The sequence below is a fragment of the Oryza sativa genome, chromosome 11 (assembly GCF_034140825.1).
Source record: "Oryza sativa Japonica Group chromosome 11, ASM3414082v1".
In the NCBI taxonomy this organism is placed as follows: domain Eukaryota; kingdom Viridiplantae; phylum Streptophyta; class Magnoliopsida; order Poales; family Poaceae; genus Oryza; species Oryza sativa.
The window spans coordinates 20,246,501-20,269,058 of record NC_089045.1 but is presented as its reverse complement, the minus strand read 5'-3'; the positions used below and the strand labels follow the sequence as shown (position 1 = coordinate 20,269,058).

Sequence of the window (22,558 nt, the reverse complement as noted above, 5' to 3'; positions counted from 1 at the left end):
TATCTTGCTGGTACTGTCTTCGCTCGTTGTGGACGTTGCATTTACCTTTTCAAGCTCGCCTCTGGGAGACTTTACGTCCCCATAGACGGCGCCACTGTCGTGACCTTAGGGCACGGACAAAGTTGGGGGATAGACGAGAAAAAAGTAAATTCCCACTGTCGAGAAGTGATCCTCTCTAGCGGGTGATCGTGAGATCCCCCTTTGTGAGTTCGGTTGGGGGAAATGGCGCGATGATCAAGGAGTTGCTTCCGCTTGTCGTCTAACCGCTAGATCGCCCTCGTGGCTGTGTGAGAGATCAAGGATTATGCAGGTTTGGACCGCTATCGGGCGTAATACCCTACTCCTATGTATGGGATTATGGTGAATTCTTATAAGAGGTTTTGAGCTCCGGAGGGAAACCTAACTGTTCTTCCTCCCGAGCTCAAGTTATCTGAGAGTCGTCCTTTTTCTCGGCGGGCGAAGTCCTCCTTTTATAGTTCAAGGGGATACCACATGCATCGTTTGCACCTACCCCTCTAAGGGAGGGGGGCCATATGGCCCTAATCATACCGCTATCCTTTGCTTCAACCGGAAGCAACATGGTTGCCTGGCTTCAGGCGGGGCCTTGCGCCGCCCTCCGCCTGACACGGGGGACATCCCTGTCATTTCCTCATAAATGCGTGAAGACGGTGGACTCACCATGCGTAGGCGGCGTACTCGGCAGTGTGCTGACGGGACGGGGCATACCTGCCCCCACTCCGCCTGACACAGGGCGGGACGTGGGGGCACTGTCGCTCGTCCAGTCGCCAAGGACCGATCACAGGCCGGTCGTGCTCGATTGACAGGGGTCAATCGAGCGGCGCCACACGCCCACCCACACCGCATTAAATGCGGCGTGGGACGATTGGGGCACCCTGCACCTCCCGCTCTCCCCGCCACATGGTGGCCGGGCGAGGGCCTCGGGGTGGCGCACGCTGAGGGCCCGAGGGTCGTGATGTGGCACCTCGAGGCCCCTTGGCCGCGTCAGCGCTACCTGACCGCCTCCCCGGAGGGGGCGGGGGAAATCCAGGCCGCTTAGCCACGTGGCCATACGGGAAGGCGGCTTCCCTCTACTGTGCGTACCCTCGGGCCCATTTCACCGACACCCGTCTATCCTGAGAGTGAGCTCAAAAGACAAATGCCAAAGTGAATAAATATGCCTTTTCCCTATTGATCTCGCCCCATGCTATAGGGTCTTGGTTAGCTTAAATAGTGCTCAACCGTATATCCAAGATTTACAAGTTGGCTATTACAGGTTTACACGAAGTTATTATATTACCCCTATAAAGTTCATGACCTATAGGGGCATATCGGTACATTTTAGTGGTCCCTAGGTGACATCTGGTGCTAGTTGGTGAGAGGAGTTGAGGTGGTCCCCTTGATATTTTCCCAAAATATACCCTTTGCTCGATCCTCGATGGTACTTTTCCTCAACTTCACATGCTCAAGACAACATCCATGTTAGGACTCGAACACATTTTCCCACCTTTCTGGCTCCTTGTCTCTTTGACCTGCTCAAAACACAACTTCATTAGTGATGTTAGTTCGAGCAAGCAATCTCACTCAAATACATTTCCCTTTGGAACAGGCCTTTTTTGGTGAGCACGAATTTCTGGACTGAAAATCACTTTGCATGGAAACTTCATTTGAGCAAATAATTTGACTCGAACTCATTCTCCTCCTTAGCATATGTTTTCGGCCGAGCATGGGGGGACGGTGTTTATCCCATGCTACAACACCATCATTTTTGATAAACCAAAGAATTGATTGGTGTTCTTATTAGGTTTAAAGACAATCACAATATTACCGTTGATAATGTCAAGTCCACTGTACTGTACTGTTAGTACTTCTGAAGCTACAATACATATGTTCAACTGTACCTGGTACGTGAACTTTATGATAATTTTGAAAAGAATCTGAGAGAAGGACTGAAGACCAGCATGAGATTCTGTTCTTCAAATGAATCTTTCTTTGTGGATAATAAATACAGTGCATCAGTTTTATCAATTACCATGTAAAGGTGGAGGTTGTATCAGTATACAGTTGTTAATTTCTTGGGTTTTGATTGGAGGCCTGCTGTTGCTCTTGCTCAATTTCTGTATCACTTATCCCATACTAAGCATCACAGAGAGCAAATACATAGCATGTTATGCTGCTAGTTGACAACTATGCTAGTGTGGTTGGGTGAAAGAACGCCATTCGTGTTCCTGCCAAGGGTAGGAAACGAGTTAGATTAATGGCCCCTAGCTGGAGTTACTTGGTATCTTTTAGCTGGATCTGTAGACAACCAATAACTTCAAGTGTAGTTGTACTGCTATTACTTCTGAAGCTACTATATTTTATTAGGAATGTATAGCCATATATGCCGTTTTTTTGACAAATTAACCCTTTTCAAAAACTTATTTCGAAACTAACCCCTGCCAAAAACTTCAACCAAAACTAGGCCGTCGGCTCAGCGCCAAGCGCATTGGCGCTGAGGTTGGCTGTGTCAGCGCCAACGGGACTGGCGCTGACATTGTGCCACCGTGGCGGCCGGGCCGATCCCCTAGCTGACGTGGCAGCTACCTCAGCGCCAACCGCTTCGGCGCTGATGTGCCCAACCTCAGCGCCAAGTAAGTTGGCGCTGACGTTGGCTACTTAGAGCCCGGCCGAGGCCGCCCCAGCCAGTTCTTCCTCCGTTTTTTCCCCAGCCGCCCGCCTAGGGTTCGGTCGCCACCGCGTTCTCCTCGCCCAATCTCCCCCAAAAACCTCTCTAATCGAAGGTGATTTGTGCGGCATTGAGTTTGGGATCGGAAGAGAAGGTAAACCCCTCTATAAACCCTAAGTTCCCCAAAGTTTTATTGGATATTTTGCATTGTTTTGGTTGTAGACGTGGTTTGATAATAGTTGGCTAAGGATGGATTATTAGATGGATAATATGGGTGGGGATGAAGTGTGGAGGTGGCATATCTTTATCCATTTGGTTGTTATTGATACATTTGACAAAATATATTTGGGATGGATGTTTGGTGATGCACTAGGGTTTGATGGGAGATGGATGTGTGGTGATGGCCTAGGATGTGGGATGGATTTGTGGTGATTGAGAGGGTTTGAAAGGGGTTGATGTGTGGTGAAGGGTAGGTAATTTGTAGGAGTAGAGTTTTTTTTTATCAATAATGTGTAGTATTTGAGTAATGTACTTATTTATTGGAAAAATTAGACATGTTGTTAGCTTTTGAAGTATTGGTATTGCAATGGTAATTACATATTATTTTCAAGTAATTAATGTTTATGCATGGGTTAAAAATTGTAGATGGATAGATTGGTCCGGCTTCATTATGGTGGTTGTGTGGTAGATGAAAGTACACATGGAAGCCAATTTGAGGGAATGACAGTTAGACAATTAGTGTTTTTTGCGAAGCCTACCTTTGAGGAGTTAATGTCTCGCATCAAGCATGAATTGGATTGGAATGATGAGTCGGTTGGTATGCAAGGGAGATACGATGTGGGCGGCGGTGTCATGTCACATAAATTTATGTTAGACTTGAATGGAGAGATCGAATGGCAAACATATATAGATATAGTATTGGGGTCACATTTCAAATCTCTTGAGGTGTTTGCATGGAAGAAAGATGGTAGGATAGGGAAGAAAGAACTTATAGACCTTAATGAAAGTCCACTCATAGAATCACCCATTAGCTGTCACGAACTGTCGGAGAGGTGTAGTAGGAAGGAAGAATTGATTGAGGAAGACGTGGAGGGGGGCGAGGGAGTAAATGATATGGCGGATGTGGAGGTCAGGGAAGAGAATGACCCGGTAAGGGAGGAAGTACATGCAGAGGAGAATGTGCCGTTAAGGGAAGAAGTACATGCAGAGGACAATGTGCCGTTAAGGGAGGAAGTTAATGTGGAGGAGAATGTGCCGGTAAGAGAGGAAGGAGATGTTGAGGATGGTCGGGAGGTAGGAGATGATGTGGAGTTGCCTGAGGAAGAAGCGAATGCTAAGAATGTAAGTATGGGCCTAAGGGAGTTGGCTAGGCTGAAATTCTATACCCGAGAGGAGTGTGAGGAGGCTATGATACGCAGTGGATTGAACCCAGGCTGGTTGGAGTATGATACAGAGGATGAATTGGATGAGTCCGCTTCCGACTCCGATGATGATCGTCCAGTGCGTAAGATGTCAGAGCATGAAAGGACTGTGTTTGCGAAACTGGTGGGTAGAAACCCGGAAATAACACAATTCGAGGATCTTACCAGATCTGGGCTAGCAATTGCTGATGGGGATCCACAATATGACGGTGCCTTCGAACCAATGTGTGATGAACCAAGGAAGGGGTTGGAGTTTCGATCGATGGATGATCTGAAAATATGGCTACAGAGTTATTCTATCCGTGTCCACCGGCCGTACCATGTGAAGGAATCTAACGCGTCAGTAAAGTATACTGTGGCTTGTCTCGATCGCCATTGCAAATGGCAGATTAATGCAAGGAAGAGTGGAGGAGATAGGTGGCGGGTGACTAGGGTGGGCGAAGACCACACATGCTGTAGTGCGGAAGTAACCGGCAAACATTTGCAACTTACTTCAAGGTTTATTGGAAACAGGTTACAGGCATTTGTGCGAGCTGAACCAACTTTATCTCCAGCAGCGATTGTCGAGGCAGTTGAGCAAATATGGCACTATCGGCCTACGTATGGCAAAGCATGGCGTGCTAAGCAAGTTGCTATGAAGGTCATTTGGGGAGATTGGGACGAGGCGTATGTTCGCTTGCCTACACTGATGCGTGCCATCAAAGCAAAGAACCCTACCATGCATTTCCGTGTTGAGGCTCATCCTGAGAAGTCCAGGATGGTGGATGGAGTACAGAGGCGAGTATTTGGACGTGCATATTGGATATTTGGCCAGTCCATAGAAGCATTCAAGCACTTGAGGCCGGTGCTAGCAATTGATGGCACTTTCTTAACCGGTAAATACCAAGGTACATTGCTCATGGCAATAGGGGTCGACGCCGGGTTACATCTTGTTCCCTTGGCGTTTGCTCTGGTAGAGAAGGAGAATACATCCAACTGGGAGTGGTTCATCAACTTGTTGAGAAACAAGTTGATCGGTCCTAATAGAGAAGTGTGTATAATTTCTGATAGACACCCTGGCATTTTGAACTCCATCATCCACATCATGCCTCATCACCTAACCATTCACCACAGGTGGTGCATGAGGCACTTCTGTGCTAACTTCTACACAGCTGGAGCTACGACTGATCAGATGAAAGATCTTGAGCGCATATGTCAAATAAATGAGAAAGCATTGTTCCTAGATGAGATAAAACGCCTCATGGGTGTGGTCGGAGAGAAGGCCAAAGAAGTGGCTAGAAGACCATATGCCACTTAAGGTCAAATGGGCAAGAGCATTTGATACCAACGGGCGTCGTCATAGCATCATGACTAGTAATATGGCCGAGAGTTTCAATAATGTATTGAGAGGCATTCGGAAACTGCCGGTTACAGCTATTGTGGCATACACATTTTCGAAGTGCAATAGTTGGTTTGTCGATAGACACAAAGAGGCAACTGTAGATATCCTGTGTGGAAAGAAGTGGCCCACAAAAGTTAAGGACATGTTGGAGGAGCAGCAAAGACGAACCTTGGGGCAAAGAGCAGCATGTTTTGATTTCCCTTCGATGAAGTATGAGGTCAGCGAGCAAGGCGGAGTCACGGCGGCTGGGGTTCAATGGGGTGGACGTCACTACGTCGTGGTTGCGAGAGATAACACATGTAGTTGTCAGTTCCCTCAGCTCCATCACTTGCCATGCTCTCACATGATAACCGTTTGTAAGTTGCGAGGTTTGGATGTGGAGGTGGCCCCCCGAATGTGTTATGAAGCTTCCAATAAGGCTGTGCAGGACTCGTACTCCCCTAGGTTTGAACCTTACCTAGATCCATCGCATTGGCCAAGTTATGATGGAGAGTTCTTCGTGCCCGACTTGTCGTTAAAGAACAACACACGAGGAAGAAGAAGGACAAGAAGGTTCAAGAACGATATGGACAAAGCATACAAAGGCTCAGCCAACCGACGGTCACAAAAGCCGAACAATACAAATTCAGAGCCGGTCATGCAAAATAGATGCTCGCTATGCCACGAACTAGGCCATAAGAAAACTAGGTGCCCGAAGCGAGACAAGTCTAAGGATCGACCGAAAAAGTGCCGTAGGACGGGGGGAGGTGGTGAGGGTAGCACACAGGTGGGATTGGATGACATTCATTTGCTAAGTTCATATTGTTGCTTCAATGTTTACTTTCTGTTGTCCTCCTTTCCGTTCTCATTGTGATTTTTCCATTTAATATTTTTTCAATTACTAATGATTCCATTTTCATTTGCAGGATGGAGCACTTTCCGGGGTTGGAGGATTTCTATGAGGAGAAGCACCGGGCCCCACAGATTGCCAGCGGAGAGGTTAGCATCAACAATATTCCATTTTTTTTATGATCGAATTTATTTTTTCTTCTTTGATTTTAGTTTGTACAGATAGATCATCCATCATAGAGATATCTCAAATCAAAGTTCATGAGCCTCAAAGCAGAGCATGTAAACACACAGATCTTCTTTTCAGTTTTCTTGCTCAATCCCAAAATTAAAGTTCCTAGTTGCATGATGTATTTTCCACAACCCTTGTATATGATATATTGTCGCTAACTTTATGTTATTATGTTTGTCTATTGATGCAGCGCTTGAAGACCCTTCGAGTCAGAGGTCACACGGCGCACATACTGTTCGACGACCGGTACGTCCCGTACCTACGGCGGGCGAAGCTCTTGGCGTTCGTGACCATGGCGCAGCGACCGGTGCCTCTGTACAACGCCGCTGCTCTGACGGCCCTAGTGGACCGGTGGCGTCCAGAGACACACACCTTCCACCTACCGTGCGGGGAGCTGACGGTCACTCTGGAGGACGTCGCCATGATCCTGGGTCTTCCTATCCGGGGTCAGTCGGTCACAGGTGACACAGCGTCAGGGAATTACTAACGAGTCTTCGTATTCATTTGTTAATTTTTTTGCAATTACTAATGATTCCATTTAATTTCCGGTTACAGGTGACACAGCGTCGGGGAACTGGAGGGAGAGGGTCGAGGAGTACCTTGGTCTGGAGCCTCCAGTGGCACCTGATGGTCAGAGGCAGACGAAGACATCAGGGGTTCCTTTGAGTTGGTTGCGAGCCAACTTCGGTCAGTGTCCCGCTGAGGCAGACGAGGCTACAGTACAGCGATATTGCAGGGCGTACGTGCTATACATCTTCGGCAGTATTCTGTTCCCTGACTCTGGTGGAGACATGGCTTCTTGGATGTGGCTGCCGTTGCTCGTGGACTGGGACGAGGCGGGTACCTTCAGCTGGGGGTCGGCTGCCCTAGCCTGGTTGTACCGACAACTCTGTGATGCTTGCCGAAGGCAAGGCGGGGACGCGAACCTAGCAGGCTGTGTTTGGTTGCTACAGGTAAGTTCATGCATGTTATGTTTCATAACATTTCAATTTCTTGCTAACATGTTGGAAGCTAACGTATGTGACACAGGTTTGGATGTGGATGAGGCTTCCAGTTGGTCGGCCCATGTGGAGGACCCATCAGGCTTGGCCGCACCAGGATGCAGACCGACGTCCCACTGTAGCTCACCTGTGGGAATCGGTCCCATCTCCAGTAGTAGGCCGCAGGAATTTGGCGTACTACCACTACACAAACGAGATGGACTACCTACAGCCAGAACATGTAAGCTATTCGGGGTTCTATCACACATGAAGATGGTTTCTTACTATATAGTACTAAATGTGCTTCAATGTGTTTTATTTTTGTTGCTGCAGGTGGTGTGGATGCCATATCAGGCACAGGAAGTGCTCGAGCTAGAACTGAATCCCATGTGCCATATAGAGGATGCGTTGAAGACCCTACGGTGCCCACTGATCTGCTTCTATGCAGTGGAGTTCCAGATGTGCCACCGCGTGATGCGGCAATTCGGGAGGCTTCAAACAATCCCGCACCGTTTCTCCACGAGTATCGACCTACACAAGTTAGTAATTTCACTTAACAATTTATTTTGCTTGCCCAATCAGTCACTTCAACATTTACTACATATTTGAGTTGGACATTTTGCATACGTGCAGGGTGGACCGTCGGAAGAACAAGAAGGTGACTGATTGGGCTTACTACCATCAGGATCATATCACGCAATGGGAGAAGTTCGAGGAGAATGGAGTACCAGACCAGGGTCAGCACAACGGGACGGAGTTCGACTTGTACTTGGCGTGGCTCCACAGGACCTACCGTCTTGTCCTACGTCCGGCTTGGACACTAGCCGACATAGCGGATGACCCCGAGGATGTTGAGGAGCAGAACGAGTACGATACTCGTACCCGTCTAGGTACCACGGTCGAGACGGGACCTGTTCGTGACAGAGTGGTTAGTTTCTAGCATTAATGTTGTATATTATTTCATTTCAATGTCATATATGTTGTGACTTACTTCATTTCAATCCTACAGGCTCGAGAGCTCTTGCGGACCGTCAACGACGCGGGAGTGGCGCTAGGCACGGCTCCTGGCTCCGAAGGAGAGGGCGGCACCCTCCGCAACGCCCTACAGGTAATCGTTGGAAAGAGATGAAACTACGGTGTTTTCTTCCAAAAGCGATAACTTAACATGGATTATTTTTTATGCAGAGACTACGGCAGCGATGTCGGAAGTTGGCAGCAAGGCTCGGCTGCAGGTCGACTGATGTGGTCGAACATGCTCATGCCCACCAAGAGGGGGATGAAGAAGGGGAGGTGGGTGACGAGGAGGGCGAGCAAGACAAAGAGGCGGAGGAAGGAGATGAGGAGGAAGAAGGGGATGAGGACAGAGAAGAGGAGGCGGATGAGCTCGGTCCCTCGCAGCTAGAGGACGCACCAGAGTCGTCACAGCCGGATATCTCGCAGCCCGGCCCGTCTCGACCACGACGCCGGCGGGCTCCTTCGCAAGACTGGAGGTACACCCCCGACGTGCCTCGTCCTCGCACTAGAGGTAGGAGGAGGTGAGTGCATGGTTCAATGGATGGATTTGATGCATGGTTCGATGGATGTATGGACTGGATGTATGGACTCGACTGGATGTATAGACGAGGATCGATGGGATGTTTTTATTTCTTATATGTATGGACTTCATATATGGATGTATTGATGGATTCTATGGATGTATGGAATGATGTTGGGATTGATGGATGGATGTATGTTTTGTATGGTTCTCTGGATATATTACTGCCTGTAAATTTCTGTGATTTGATGTTAGCCTGTGTTATGTGCAAAGTTTTGCTAAAGTTTAGCAGGGCTGGGACGTCAGCGCCATGCTAAATGGCGCTGACATGTCCAAACTCAGTGCCAGTGCACCTGGCGCTGAGGTCCCAGCCCAGCCATCCAGAAGGCTTGCTGGGCTGGGCCACGGTCGAAACGGCCAAGTCCCACCTCAGCGCCAGGTGGACTGGCGCTGAGTTTCCCACAGTCAGCGCCATTATGGCTGGCGCTGAGGTCCTAGCCCGCAAGCCATCCAGAAGGCTTGCTGGGCTGGGCCAAGGCCGAAACGGCCAAGTCCCACCTCAGCGCCAGGTTGGCTGGCGCTGAGTTTCCCAAGGTCAGCGCCATTTTGGCTGGCGCTGAGGTCCCAGCCCGCAAGCCATCCAGAAGGCTTGCTGGGCTGGGCCATGGCCGAAACGGCCAAGTCCCACCTCAGCGCCTGTCCCACGGTCAGCGCCATTATGGCTGGCGCTGAGGTCCCAGCCCGCAAGCCATCCAGAAGGCTTGCTGGTCTGGGCCTTGGGGTTGCGGCCAAGTCCCACCTCAGCGCCAGTCCGGTTGGCGCTGAGGTAGCTGCCACGTCAGCTGGGGATCGGCCCCGGCCGCCACGGTGGTACAATGTCAGCGCCAGTCCCGTTGGCGCTGACACGGCCAACGTCAGCGCCAATGTGTTTGGCGCTGAGGCGACGGCCTATTTTTGGTTGAAGTTTTTGGCAGGGGTTAGTTTCGAAATAAGTTTTCCAAAAGGGTCAATTTGTCAATAAAACGGCCATATATGTATAGGATTCTTTTGTATCCTTAGATTCATTGTATACTCCTCTAATTGAGGATCTTGTATATTGGAAAGGCTATAATATAGGGGCTTTTAACTATTTGCCACTTTTAGATTTGGCAAATAACTATTTGCCACCCCTATCTCAATGACATGTGGGTCCACATGTGTCTATGACATGTGGGTTCAGTGGCAAAAAGTTATTTGCCACATCTAAATGTGGTAAATGGTTAAATATCTCTATAATATATGGTCACCCCCCTCATTGGGGAGTGTGGTGTTCCCTCCTATTCTCTCTACATGGTATCAATTCCAAGTTCTCCTCCTTCCTTCCGCATCTCTGAACTTTCCTTTGTGTGCTACACCAGTGCCGTCGTCTGCTGGTCGCCGCCCTCCTCATCGCCATGTCGACGTCCTCTGCCACCTCCACCGCGACCGGCACCTCTATAGCGCCGGCCTCCACCAACGCCATCGCGACTATCTTCATCAACCCATACACGACCATCTCCGTCAAGACTCATGTCCCGATCTCCCTTGAGCTTCGCAACCCCAACTTCAACAAGTGGAAGACCTTATTCCGCTCGATGTGTGGCAAGTTCGGTCTCCTCGACCACCTCGACTCCGCACCTCCTGCAGATCCTGACACCTCATGGGAGCAAGCTGATTTCTGCATCCGCAGCTGGCTGTTTGGCTCGGTCGCCGACGACACCCTCGACCTCGCCATGGAGCTGGATCAGACGGCTCGTGCCCTCTGGCTCGCCATCGCCGACCTCTTTCAAGTGAACAAGGAACCACGTGCAATCTTCCTTCACCATGAGTTCCACTCCATTATCCAAGGCGATCTCTCCATCATTGCCTACCGCCAGCGCATGAAGACGGCAGTCGATGCCCTTCGCGACGTCTGCCACCCTGTCACGGAGTCGCAGCTGATTCTTAACCTCCCGCGCGGCGTCAACTCCCACTTCACCAGCACGGTGGACAACATCGCGAGTGCTCCTGTGCTCCCGTCCTTCACCTCTACGCGGAACACCCTTGCTCTCAAGGAACTTCGTCTGGCCAACGATGCCAAATTAGTCCAGACAGAGACCGCCCTCGTCGCGGCAAGCAGCGCTGCTACCTGTTGCCCTTCAGGGTCCTGCTCCTCCACTGGTGGTGGCGGCAATCATAAGACGGGCGGCCATGGTGGGAACAAGAAGAAGAATGGCGGCCGCAACTACAACCGCAATGGCAGCAGCAACAGCGGCGGCAACGGCGGGAATCGTCAAAGCGGCGGCGGCACCTTCTCCTTTGCCGTTTCACGCCCTCCGTCTGGACCATGGTTCTCTGTCTCCCCATGGGCCGGCCAGCAGTAGTAGTGGCACACCCCCGGTATCTTTGGGCCATACCCTCAAGCGCACACCGCCTTCGCCGGCCCGTACTTGTCGCCAGCCACCACTGCTGGACAACCGGCCTGGGATCAGGCTTGACTGGTGGCTGCCCTCAACCAAATGACGGTTCACAGCCCTAATTCTTGGGTCCTCGACACCGGCGCGACCTCGCACATGTCATCCATGGTATACTCGTTACTCGCTTGCCCAACTCTCACACCTATATTACTGTCGGCAATGGTCACACTATTCCGGGTACATGTCGTGGTTCTTCCTTTCTACCTATAGGCACCACAAAATTTGATCTCAAACATGTCCTTGTTGCTCCTTCCTTGGTTCGCAATCTTCTTGCGGATCGCTAATTCACTCGTGACAACCATTATTCTATTGAATTTGATGAGTTTGGTTTTTCTGTAAAGGACCTCCAGACCCGACGCGTGATTCTTTGTTGCAATAGTCGTGGCGATCTCTACACCCTCCCGGCAGCCGCACCACCCATCGTCGCTCACTGCTTCCAGGCCACCTCCACCACCATTTGGCATGGCCGCCTCGGTCACCCCGGATCTGCAGCCGTCCTCGCCCTACAGCGCATCTCTTCCATACCCTCGTCAAAGCCAGATAGTTCCCTTTGTCATGCATGTCAATTAGGCAAACATACACGTCTCCCTTTTACTCGATCAAGTTCCAGTACTTGTTCTCCTTTTGAATTAGTTCACTGCGATGTATGGATTTCTCCTGTTTTGAGTATCTCTGGCTACAAATTTTACTTGGTTATTCTAGATGACTTCAGTCATTTTTGTTGGACATATCCTCTTCGTCATAAGTCTGATGTTCATCAACACATTGTGGACTTTGTTGCATATGCACACGCACAGTTTGGTCGCCATCTGAAATTCATACAGGCCGACAATGGCACTGAGTTCGTCAACCGTAGCACCACATCCTTTCTTGCTAGCCGCGGCTGCCTGCTCTGCCTCTCCTGCCCATACACGTCCCCGCAAAATGGCAAAGCCGAGCGTGTGCTTCGCATCATCAACAATTCTATCCGCACTCTTCTCCTTCAGGTCTCCATGCCTCCTACTTATTGGGCCGAAGGTTTAGCCACTACCACATATCTCCTCAACTGACACCCTTCCTCATCAGTGCAGAACTCCATCCCATTCCAGCTACTCCACAACAAAATCCCCGACTACTCCCTATTATGTGTGTTTGGATGTCTTTGCTATCCCAACCTTAGTGCTACCGCCACTCACAAGCTCGCCCCTTGCTCCGTCGCTTGCGTCTTCTTAGGCTATCCCACCTCGCACAAAGGCTACCGCTGCTTTGACCTCTCCACTCGCCGCATCATCATTTCTCACCATGTCGTCTTTGATGAGACTCGTTTTCTGTTTGCTCGTCATCCGGTCGATGTCTCTTCGTTTGATTTTCTGCTACAGGAAGTGACTACTCGCACCATGGTCGCTCTATCCATCACAGGTGTCGAGCAACCGCGGCTCTCCCTGCCCCGCGCCACAGATGACCCGGTGCGGTCGTCTTTGGTGGCCGCTCCCTCGGATGAGGTCGAGCAGCTGCTTATTCCCTACCAGGTGGCAATCTAGGCGGCTACATCTCCTGGTGCCTCTCCGTCACGTGCAGCCCAGCTTGCTGCTGGGTCGGCTCGGTCAGCCGCTGGGGGCCCCACGTTCTCGACACGGCCGGCCGCTGGACCTCTTCTACCGACTATGGCAAAGCTGGTCGAGCCCTTCCCGCACGTCTACCAGCGACGACAGGCCACGCCATCACCGCGCCCCGACGTCGCGCCAGCACCTCCTCCAGTTGCGCCGCTCCCGCCAAGCCCCATGGTCACGTACTCCTAGACCGGCTCCCTCAGGCCCATCGACCGCCTCATCCTGACGGCTTCGCACTCCGCCATCTCCCCAGTTCCGACCAACTACTGCAGCACGCTCGCTGACTCCAACTGGCATGCTGCCATGGCGGACGAGTACAAGGCCTTGACTGACAATGGCACTTGGTGCCTGGTGCCCTGCCCCCCGGGTGCTAACGTTGTCACGGGCAAGTGGATCTTCAAGTAGAAATTTCACTCTGACAGCTCCCTCGCTCAGCACAAGGCTCGTTGGGTGGTCCGCGGCAACTCCCAACAACATGGCATCGACTACGACGAGACCTTCAGCCCCGTCGTCAAGCCGTCCACGATCCAAGTCGTCCTCAGCATCGCGACCTCATGTTTATGGCCTATCCACCAGCTCGATGTCAAGAACGCCTTCCTTCATGGCACGTTGGACGAGACGATGTACTGCCAGCAGCCATCCAGCTTCGTCAACCTGGCCACGCCCGACGTCGTCTGTCTACTCCAGCGTTCGCTCTACGGCTTGAAGCAGGATCCTTGTGCATGGTACCAGCGGTTCGCCACCTACATCCGTCTGCTCAGATTCGTCGCCTTGATGTCCGACACGTCTCTCTTTGTCTACAAGGATCAAGACCATATCGCCTACCTCCTGCACTACGTCGATGACATCATCCTCATGGCTTCCTCTATGGATCTACTGCGCCTCATCACCACTTGGCTGCACTCCGAGTTTGCCATGACCAACCTCGTCGACTTGCACTTCTTCCTCGGCATCTCCGTCAATCACTCATCCGATGGCCTCTTCCTGTCCCAGCGATAGTACACCGTCGATCTTCTTCAGCAAGCATGCATGTTTGAATTCCATCCTACCGCCACCCCGGTTGATGCTCGGGCCAAGCTCTCTGCCTCTGACGGCGCTCCCGTCAAGGATCCGACCGAGTATAGGAGCCTCACAGGCGCTCTACAGTACCTCACTCTCACTCACCCGGAGCTAGCCTACGCTGTTCAGCAAGTCTGCCTGTTCATGCATGATCCACGGTAGCCCCACCTCGCCTTGGTCAAGCGCATTCTACGCTACGTCAAAGGCTCTCTCCCCGCCGGACTCCACATCGGCACCGGTTTTGTCAAGTCTCTAACGGCTTACTCTGATGCCGATTGGGCTGGCTGTCCCGACTCCTGGCGCTCCACCTCCGGCTACTACGTCTTCCTCGGCGACAATCTGATTTCTTGGTCTTCCAAGCGTCAGACGACTGTCTCCTATTCTAGTGCGGAGGCCAAGTACCGCGCTGTTGCTCACGCCATCACCGAATGCTGCTGGCTGCGACAACTTTTCCAGGAGCTTCATGCCCCCATCGTCTCTGCGATCGTTGTTTACTGCGACAACGTCAGCTCTATCTATATGACGGCCAATCCGGTGCATCACCGTTGTACGAAGCACAACGAGATCAACATTCACTTTGTTCGGGAGAAGGTGGCTCTCGGACAGGTCCATGTGCTCCATGTACCGTCGTCCCATCAGTTCGCCAATATCATTACCAAGGGACTGCCTATGCAGTTGTTCACTGATTTCAGGTCCAGTCTTTGCGTTCGTGAGAGGGTATTAGGAATGTATAGCCATATATGTATAGGATTCTTTTGTATCGTTAGCTTCCTTGTATACTCCTCTAATTGAGGATCTTGTATATTGGAAAGGCTATAATATATGGTCACCCCCCCTCATTGGGGAGTGTGGTGTTCCCTCCTATTCTCTCTACATATTTAATCCTCAAGTGCATCTTGCCTATTAAGTCATGTGGTTAGTTAGAGGGCTGAAGGCCAAGATGAGACTCTGCACCAAATGGATCTTTCTTAATGGATCCTGAATGGGTATGTCTTCTAAGGGTCTTTGGCAGGATCCCGGTAGTAGATTTTTGATTTTATGGTAGAGGGGTCAGTTTATACAAAGATGTGCTGAACAAGACTAGATTGATCACAAGATTTGAAGAGGCATCGAAGGCTATAGCTCATATTTTCAAGAAGATGGTACCAAAATCACCAGTCACTAGGCCAACTGTTCTAGCTTTGCTAGCATCTTATTATCTGCAGTTGCTATCAGCCAGTTCCCCCTCGTGTCCATGAACAAAGCTCAATCTTCAGATCCACACCTTACTGGTCCTGCAATTTAGTCAGGTGGGAGGGATTCAAGACACAAGCCTCTCACGGTGCGAAGAAAGTGAAAAATGCAATATAGCCGGAGCAGATTGCAGTTGCAACAACCTTGGAAAAATATGGGGAGTTGAGGACTAAGGGAAGGTTAGTAAGTCTTCTATTTCTAAGAAAGTCAAGTGTTTAGGAGTTTGAGGATCAGGATGATCAAGCTGGACCAAGTTCTAGGAATAGCAATCATAAGAAACTGAAAGATAGCAATTCGTATGGTCATATTATGGAGATTGATAAACCAGTCCAACAGAGCATCTATCTATTATCTATCTATCTATCTATCTTCTATTATATACTAAAAGTCCATTAAACTTCCTAAAAACGCTCTTAAGCCGCCACGTGGCACACCTACAAACGCTCCTAGGTTGCCACATGGCACTATATGATCTTATCGTCGATTTTCACTTAAATTGATGGCCCCGATATTTTAGACTGTTAGATTAGATTTGTTATTAAAAGAACTCCTGTATACGTACACATCATGATATATATCCGCACGTCCGTACGTTAAACACAAACAAAGTTTACCTATACTGTTCCCAACAAGAAAAAAAAAGTACACACGTACTTACGGAAAAAAATAAAAGCAGGAAATACATATGTGATATGTACCTCTAACACCAATGAAAAAAAAATCAACGACAAAATAAGATTTTCTACAATTATTAAGTCCATTAAACTACCTACAAACGCTTTTAAGCCGTCACATGTCATCTCTATAAATGCTCTTAGGCCGTCAAGTGGCGCTCTAATAAATTAGAAAAATTCAAAAAAAAAAATATCTAACCATTGATTTTTATTTAATCTGGTGGAACCATTTTTTTAACCGTTAGATTAAAAAAAATACCAAATAAATTTATATTTAGAAAGCGCCACGTTATATGTCGATCCATCCCGTACATGTACGTGCATGTACATACATACTTCGTACGTACGTGTCCCCCCTTCCCTTCTTTTCTTTTTTCTTTTTTTTTTTCACTCTCATGAGATAAAAACTAAATTAATAATTTCAGCCATTAGTTGTAAAAAATATATGCTATTTCGAGTTGTATTCTACGCACAAGTCCATAAACTTCATACGAACGTACTCAAGTCGTCATGTGACATCTTACATACTCTCCTAAGCCATCATGTGGCACTCTAATAAATTATAAAAAATCTTAAAAATTATGAGGAAAAAATTAAAAAAAAATCTGACCATCCGTTATAACTTATAAGCCGGTGAATCTATTATTTCTAACCATTAGATATATCTCAAGGATCTATTTTCAATAAAAGAAATCTCCTCTCTCTACATATATGTACTCCTCCCTCTATGGTACGTACGTGAATTTCCTATTTTATAGCTAGCAACCCCATATAAAAACTTAAGTTACTAAGTTATATAATAAACCACAACGATGCAGAGAAATCAAAACATTGAATAGGTTTTCAATGTGCGTGCTTCTTGCTTTAATTTGGTTATCCAAATAGGCTAACCTATTCTTGCTAGGGATTATCAATGCAATTAGCATTAGGTCTGCTACAAACGAGGGTGTGCACGCGTTTTCATCTTGCAAAGCTCTACGAGATTTATCTTTTACTGGCTAAACAACAAGCACCCTAAATAATCATCAAATTTGCGAACACATCCAAATTTAGATCCATGGTGTCTTTAAAAAACTTAATGATTCAACCGTGATAAACTTCTACGGAAAAGAATAATTTCTAGGGCGTGCCATGTCATCCTAATTACCATTTAAAAATAAAAAAAATTATATGCTAAAAGTATACAAACACTTCTATACTGCCACGTGGTACGCCTATAAACACTATTAAACCACCACGTGGAATTATAATAAATCGGTAAACCATCTATTTTCAACTATTAGATTTATCTTTTTTTTTTCTTAAAAGAAACCACAATCCACATCCATCGCTTGTCTCCCACCGGCACAACTCTTCTCTCCCCACTAGCCCACCCTTCCCACCACCCCACGCACGTAAGTATCCATACATACACTTTCTCCATCTTCAATAATTCTTTCTCATACCTTCCTATTTTATAAATAAAAATTCTAATTATAAAAAATATTATGAAGAAAACAAATCTAACCATCAGTTTTTAATTAAATTGGTGGACTTATAATTTCATCAATTTTTATTTAAATCAGTGGAGCTATAATTTTAACAATTGGATTTAAAGACATAAATAATTCAAACATATGAACGCATTAAATCTACCTCAATAAAAACAACATCTCCTTACCAAATAACAACGAAATATTGAAAAACATGACAACGCATATTATATATTCTTGAATCGTTTTACATAGTAAAGATCGATTAAATGTGCTCTATAGCACTTTTAAGCCACCACGTATGATATTTTAAAACTTTGAAAAAACTGAAATTCAAAGAAAAAATAAAGTATATATCTATCCATCGGTTTCCACTTAATTTGATGCCCTATTATTTTTAACTATTAGATCACCTTTCTCTTTATAAAAAAACTTAAGCTACCACATGTCATGTCTTAAAGATTCTTAGCATGAGAAAACAACAAATCATAGGTTCTCACTTAGATTGTTTACATAGATTGAAAAAAAATAATGTACCCTCCACCTCCCTCTCCAATCACATGCACATAACACTATTGCACTGTGAACCTTTTCTCATATCTTATTCAAGTTCTATGCTATTCGTTTCTCTCCAGTCTCCTCCCTATTTTCAGCTAATAAACTAAAGAGAGAAACAAATATTAAAAAGACCATAATTTTAAGCTACACTTATAATTTTATTTTATATTTCATCTAATCAATTTTAGATAATGGTTTCTTTTTGATATAAAGTCTCCACATGTTACCCCATAAATCCTCCTAGGCCTTTTTAAACTGATGAACCCATTATTTCCAGCCACTATATCTATATCATATTAAAAGACAAGCGTGTATTCATAATACATCATCTTCCAAAATAATATATTGCACAACTATATTTCTTCATCCAATATTATTCACTCTAGGTTGCATGGAGTCTCACGCACACTCTAGATGGAACATTCACATATGGATTCTCTGTCAAACTAAATGATAATATTAGGCTATATAAACCCATACATTTAGTGGAGCCTCATATCCCACCCAATTTATCCGTCAATAAACAATGACAACCTACATCCAATTAAAAAAACATCTTACTTTTGAATTTACACTTAATTTGCTATACATGTTTTCTAACAAAAAATATGTCTACCTACTTTTTAGATGATGAAGAATATTATAAATAATTGCTTGTAGGGATTAATTAAATATGATATGTTATAAAGACAACTAATAGCTAGGTTAGAAAATTATAAAACCATTGCTAATGAAAACAATTTATGGAGAAATCATATATTGTAGATGTTAAAACATAGTCTACGACACATGCCCGCGCGAATGCGTGGGCTATCTTCCTAGTTACAATAATAGGGATTTCACAGACAACATACGGGGGACATGATTTTGACCCAAGAACTCTATTTTATTTTCCTTTTTTTTTTTGCAAGTAAGCACTCCATGGTTGAGATAGAGAAAAATGTGTAGAGTGCAGAAGACAGGAAACTGGCAAAGACATTGCAATATCTCATCATTTCGTTGGCATTTGGATTGTTCTTGTGTTGTAAGTGCAATTGATCCTGACTCGTGTGAATTCCATTTGTAGGTTGTAGATCACAAGTAAGATCATGATGCTTTGCATCTGGAGGACCTAAATGCGACTTCTTTGGCGTCTTCTGAAGTTCTGATATGATATGTTGCTATTAGTACCAAGCTGTTATACTGCTGCTTCCAAATGTGAGGCTTTCTTTCCTTCTTGACCATAACCCATCAGTTTTTTTTAGTACGTATTGTCTAATTAACGGTGTAAACTTTATCGAGATGGGAACACACTTTCTTGGTGGAATTAAACTGTCTCATATGGATTTCTTTTTTCTCTTGATATAATATGCTCACTAGAGAAGCTGATTAGGTATGTGAGAAAATGTTCTTTCTCGAAGTCAACTTATCAACTGTGTGAAAGATGAGCAATTGATGAAGACAGTTCTTCGGTACAGGTCTCTTGCTGATCGTATCATGTTTTGTTCAGACTGGTGAGTGGCATCATGTATCGGTAAGTAGCCATTCCTTAATTTCAAGTTCTTTGTCAAGGCCATCCTTTCTTATGAACTAGAGCTCGAATTGGTTGATCTTGTTGGGTTTAAAGATAAATATAATCTTCAGATTAATAACTTCAAGTCCAGTTCTACTGGTATTACTTCTGAAGTGACAATACTAATCCTCAAGTGTATCTAGCATGTGAACTCATGTATGCATACCTGAATTGAATCTTTACTTGTGCTGAATGCCAATGTTTTCTAACCGAAATGTTTGTGACCATAGAACTGGTAAAACTGCATCCTCCATATCTACTGAACAGTAACTCTCTGTTTGTGTGTGTGATAAATTTCAGTGGTTCTTGTGTCCTGATTCTCTTGTCAATCACATTTGCCATAATTCTTTTGTTTGAATTTAACAAATAAAGGTGAATATAGCACCCATTAAGAACAATTTTGTGATTTGAACAATGTAAGATAACTTGTAAAACAATTATGTTCTGCTAAGGTTAGAAACTTTGAGTTTAATTGCTTCCTTTTAGAACATTTTATTGGAGAAGTAATAGATGGTTTTATTTAGTACCTTCCATTCTTTTTTTATTCTCATTTAGACAAATTCAGTAATTACATTTCTTGTTGACTTATTACTTTTGTGGTGCATTTTACTCTTGTACATTTCTTATTTCTAATGCTCTGATTGCTTACTATCAATGAATATCCTTCTGGAGCCTCACCAACTTTGGAGTTTGTAATCACATCGAAGGACTTTACCCATAGCGGAGCTTTTGGGACACTCCTAGTGTTCAACAATGAGAAAGGATTTACTCAAGAGAATGTCGAATCCGTTTGTAAGTTTGGGAATACTCTAAAAGGAGTAATAGCGATAGTGGTTATTTTGAGGAGAAAGGTGCATCATATGATTATCAGCTTAACTCGTGATTTTACTATCTTGTTGTTTTCTCTTGATCATGATATTTTTCCATAAGTTCTACATTTCTGTTATTATAAAGATTTAAGTTTTCAAGTGCTGCTTTTATGTTGAGACTTTCTTTTTAGAGAAAACTTTTATGTTTAGACTTGATTGACCTAGTTGCTCACTTTATTCCAGTTCAATTAGTTTGCAGGCATTAGTTTCAGAAGTGTGTTTCTGGAATCCAGAAATCGCCATATATACGGATATGGCTGTCGAGTATTGGATAATGTTCTTGAATGGATGTAGCCAAGATATGGCTGTCTGAATTCTGAAGTCAGCCACAAGTAATATATTACCTCTGGAAACTGATAAGATAGATGCTGTGAAAAAGGAACTCAATCTCAAGCACAAAAGTCCTGAAATCGCCTTCTTCCTTACATTCAGAGAAGTACATGCCCGAGTGTACGGAAATGTTCTACAAGGAAAACCTCTCAACGGAAACTAAGACTACTTACTTCTCAGCTGCCTCTAGAATGGTCTTTCCACCCTGTATATGCAGACAGTGTTGGAACTGTTCTGGAAGAAAAATGATGTTTTGGAGAGTCTTCGTAAGTATGTTGCCATGAAGATCTTTTTACTTTACAGGGTATATATGCTCTTACTGCTGTGAAAGCCAGTTTTCCTTCCTGCTAAGATGACTAAGCAAGGCCGCATTGTTGGGTAAAAATACATGGAGAGCTCAAAGTTATGTTGAGCTTGGAGACGATTGCGTCTCAGTTGAAAATCTACCTAGAGATCAGACACAAGATCAATATCAGTTTTCGTTATGCATCAAGACCAATATGCAAGGTACCGATGTGCCTTTTATGCTTCCTCCGGTTGCTGGTTTTACTGCTGCATCATCTCCTTTAACTGCTGTGAATGCATATGCACTTCTCTTAGAATGAGTTGACAATAATATAAGTTCATAGGGTGTTGGATTGCCACAAAAGTTTTTGGTGCTGCATCATGCGTGGCAATTGATTTACGACACCAGCTGGTCACCATCGGAATCTTTTCTGTCAAGTGCAGAATGGTGCAGTTTGTTTCAGGCTCAACTTTCCTTTCTAGATGTTGCTAATGATTGCCCAAGAGTTTTATTTGGACGAAATTGTTGCATAGTACAAGAAATTTTGTCTAAGTTTGAGTTTGCTGAAGCGATGCCATACATTGGTGAATGTTTCAGGTCAATGTCAGAAGATGCTGTGAGAGGGAACAAGGCGTTCTTGTTTGATTCAAACAAAATTATCAGATTGAAACAAGTTCAGTCACTTCTTCTAGTGCTGCTATGCTATTACTGAGGTGTACTGGAATTTGGATATGTTGATTCAAGCAAGAATTTGGTCAATGGACTGAAGAAGTGCAATGGGTAATGACCAATGCTGGATTCAGAAGCTCCTCGAGAAACACTTCTCCATGACTCGGAGTGGAGGTGCCTTGTTAAGTTTGCTGATGTAGTTCCACAGCTTGACGAAATATTGTCTTATCGGAATAGTTTGGAACATGTGAGCAATGCTATGTATAACTTGTTATCTGAAGCAACTCTTGTCAAAATCTTCTGCCTTACAAACGAAATTAGGCTAGCTCTGCTATCCTGCAACAAGGAGCTGAATGAAGATCACATTCCATTCCTTGCCAATATGCTCAACTTCATGAAAACAGAGAAGTGGCTGCATCCTACTCATGGTTTTGTTTTCACATGAGAAGAAGGTTCACAAACAAAACTGCTTGACTCGGTGGTACGGTGATCCTCATCGCAGGGGAGATTTGGAAAGAGCGAAGCGAAATGCTCGTATCTTCGGTCAAACTGCATCGTCACCGGCCAGGATGCTCATTCGTATTAGGGTAGGGAAATTAGTTGGCTTAGGTGGTGTTTGAAGATGAAGATGAGGATAAAGATTAAGTGTTTGACGCAAAACGAGGTGGTAATAACGTGTGATTAATTGAGTTTTAATTATTATATATTGAGTACAAACTTGAAAAATGGATTAATCGTATATTGTAGAACAA

At 45.7% G+C, this 22,558-nt stretch overlaps 1 protein-coding gene and 1 pseudogene across 1 annotated transcript; both read left to right on the top strand.

Annotated features, from left to right (window-relative positions):
- The first annotated feature begins 2,673 nt into the window (after window positions 1–2,673).
- On the top strand, window positions 2,674–9,866 carry LOC136354194 (uncharacterized; annotated as a pseudogene).
- Window positions 9,867–10,474: 608 nt separating this feature from the next.
- On the top strand, window positions 10,475–11,422 carry LOC136354193 (uncharacterized). Its single transcript, XM_066305879.1, has one exon. It carries the CDS (start codon window positions 10,475–10,477, stop codon window positions 11,420–11,422), a length of 948 nt encoding a protein of 315 aa, XP_066161976.1.
- Window positions 11,423–22,558: the final 11,136 nt, after the last annotated feature.

Bases quoted from the DNA above. Each gene is read 5' to 3' on its own strand.
- LOC136354193 (XM_066305879.1), top strand. From the start codon at position 10,475: ATGTCGACGTCCTCTGCCACCTCCACCGCGACCGGCACCTCTATAGCG.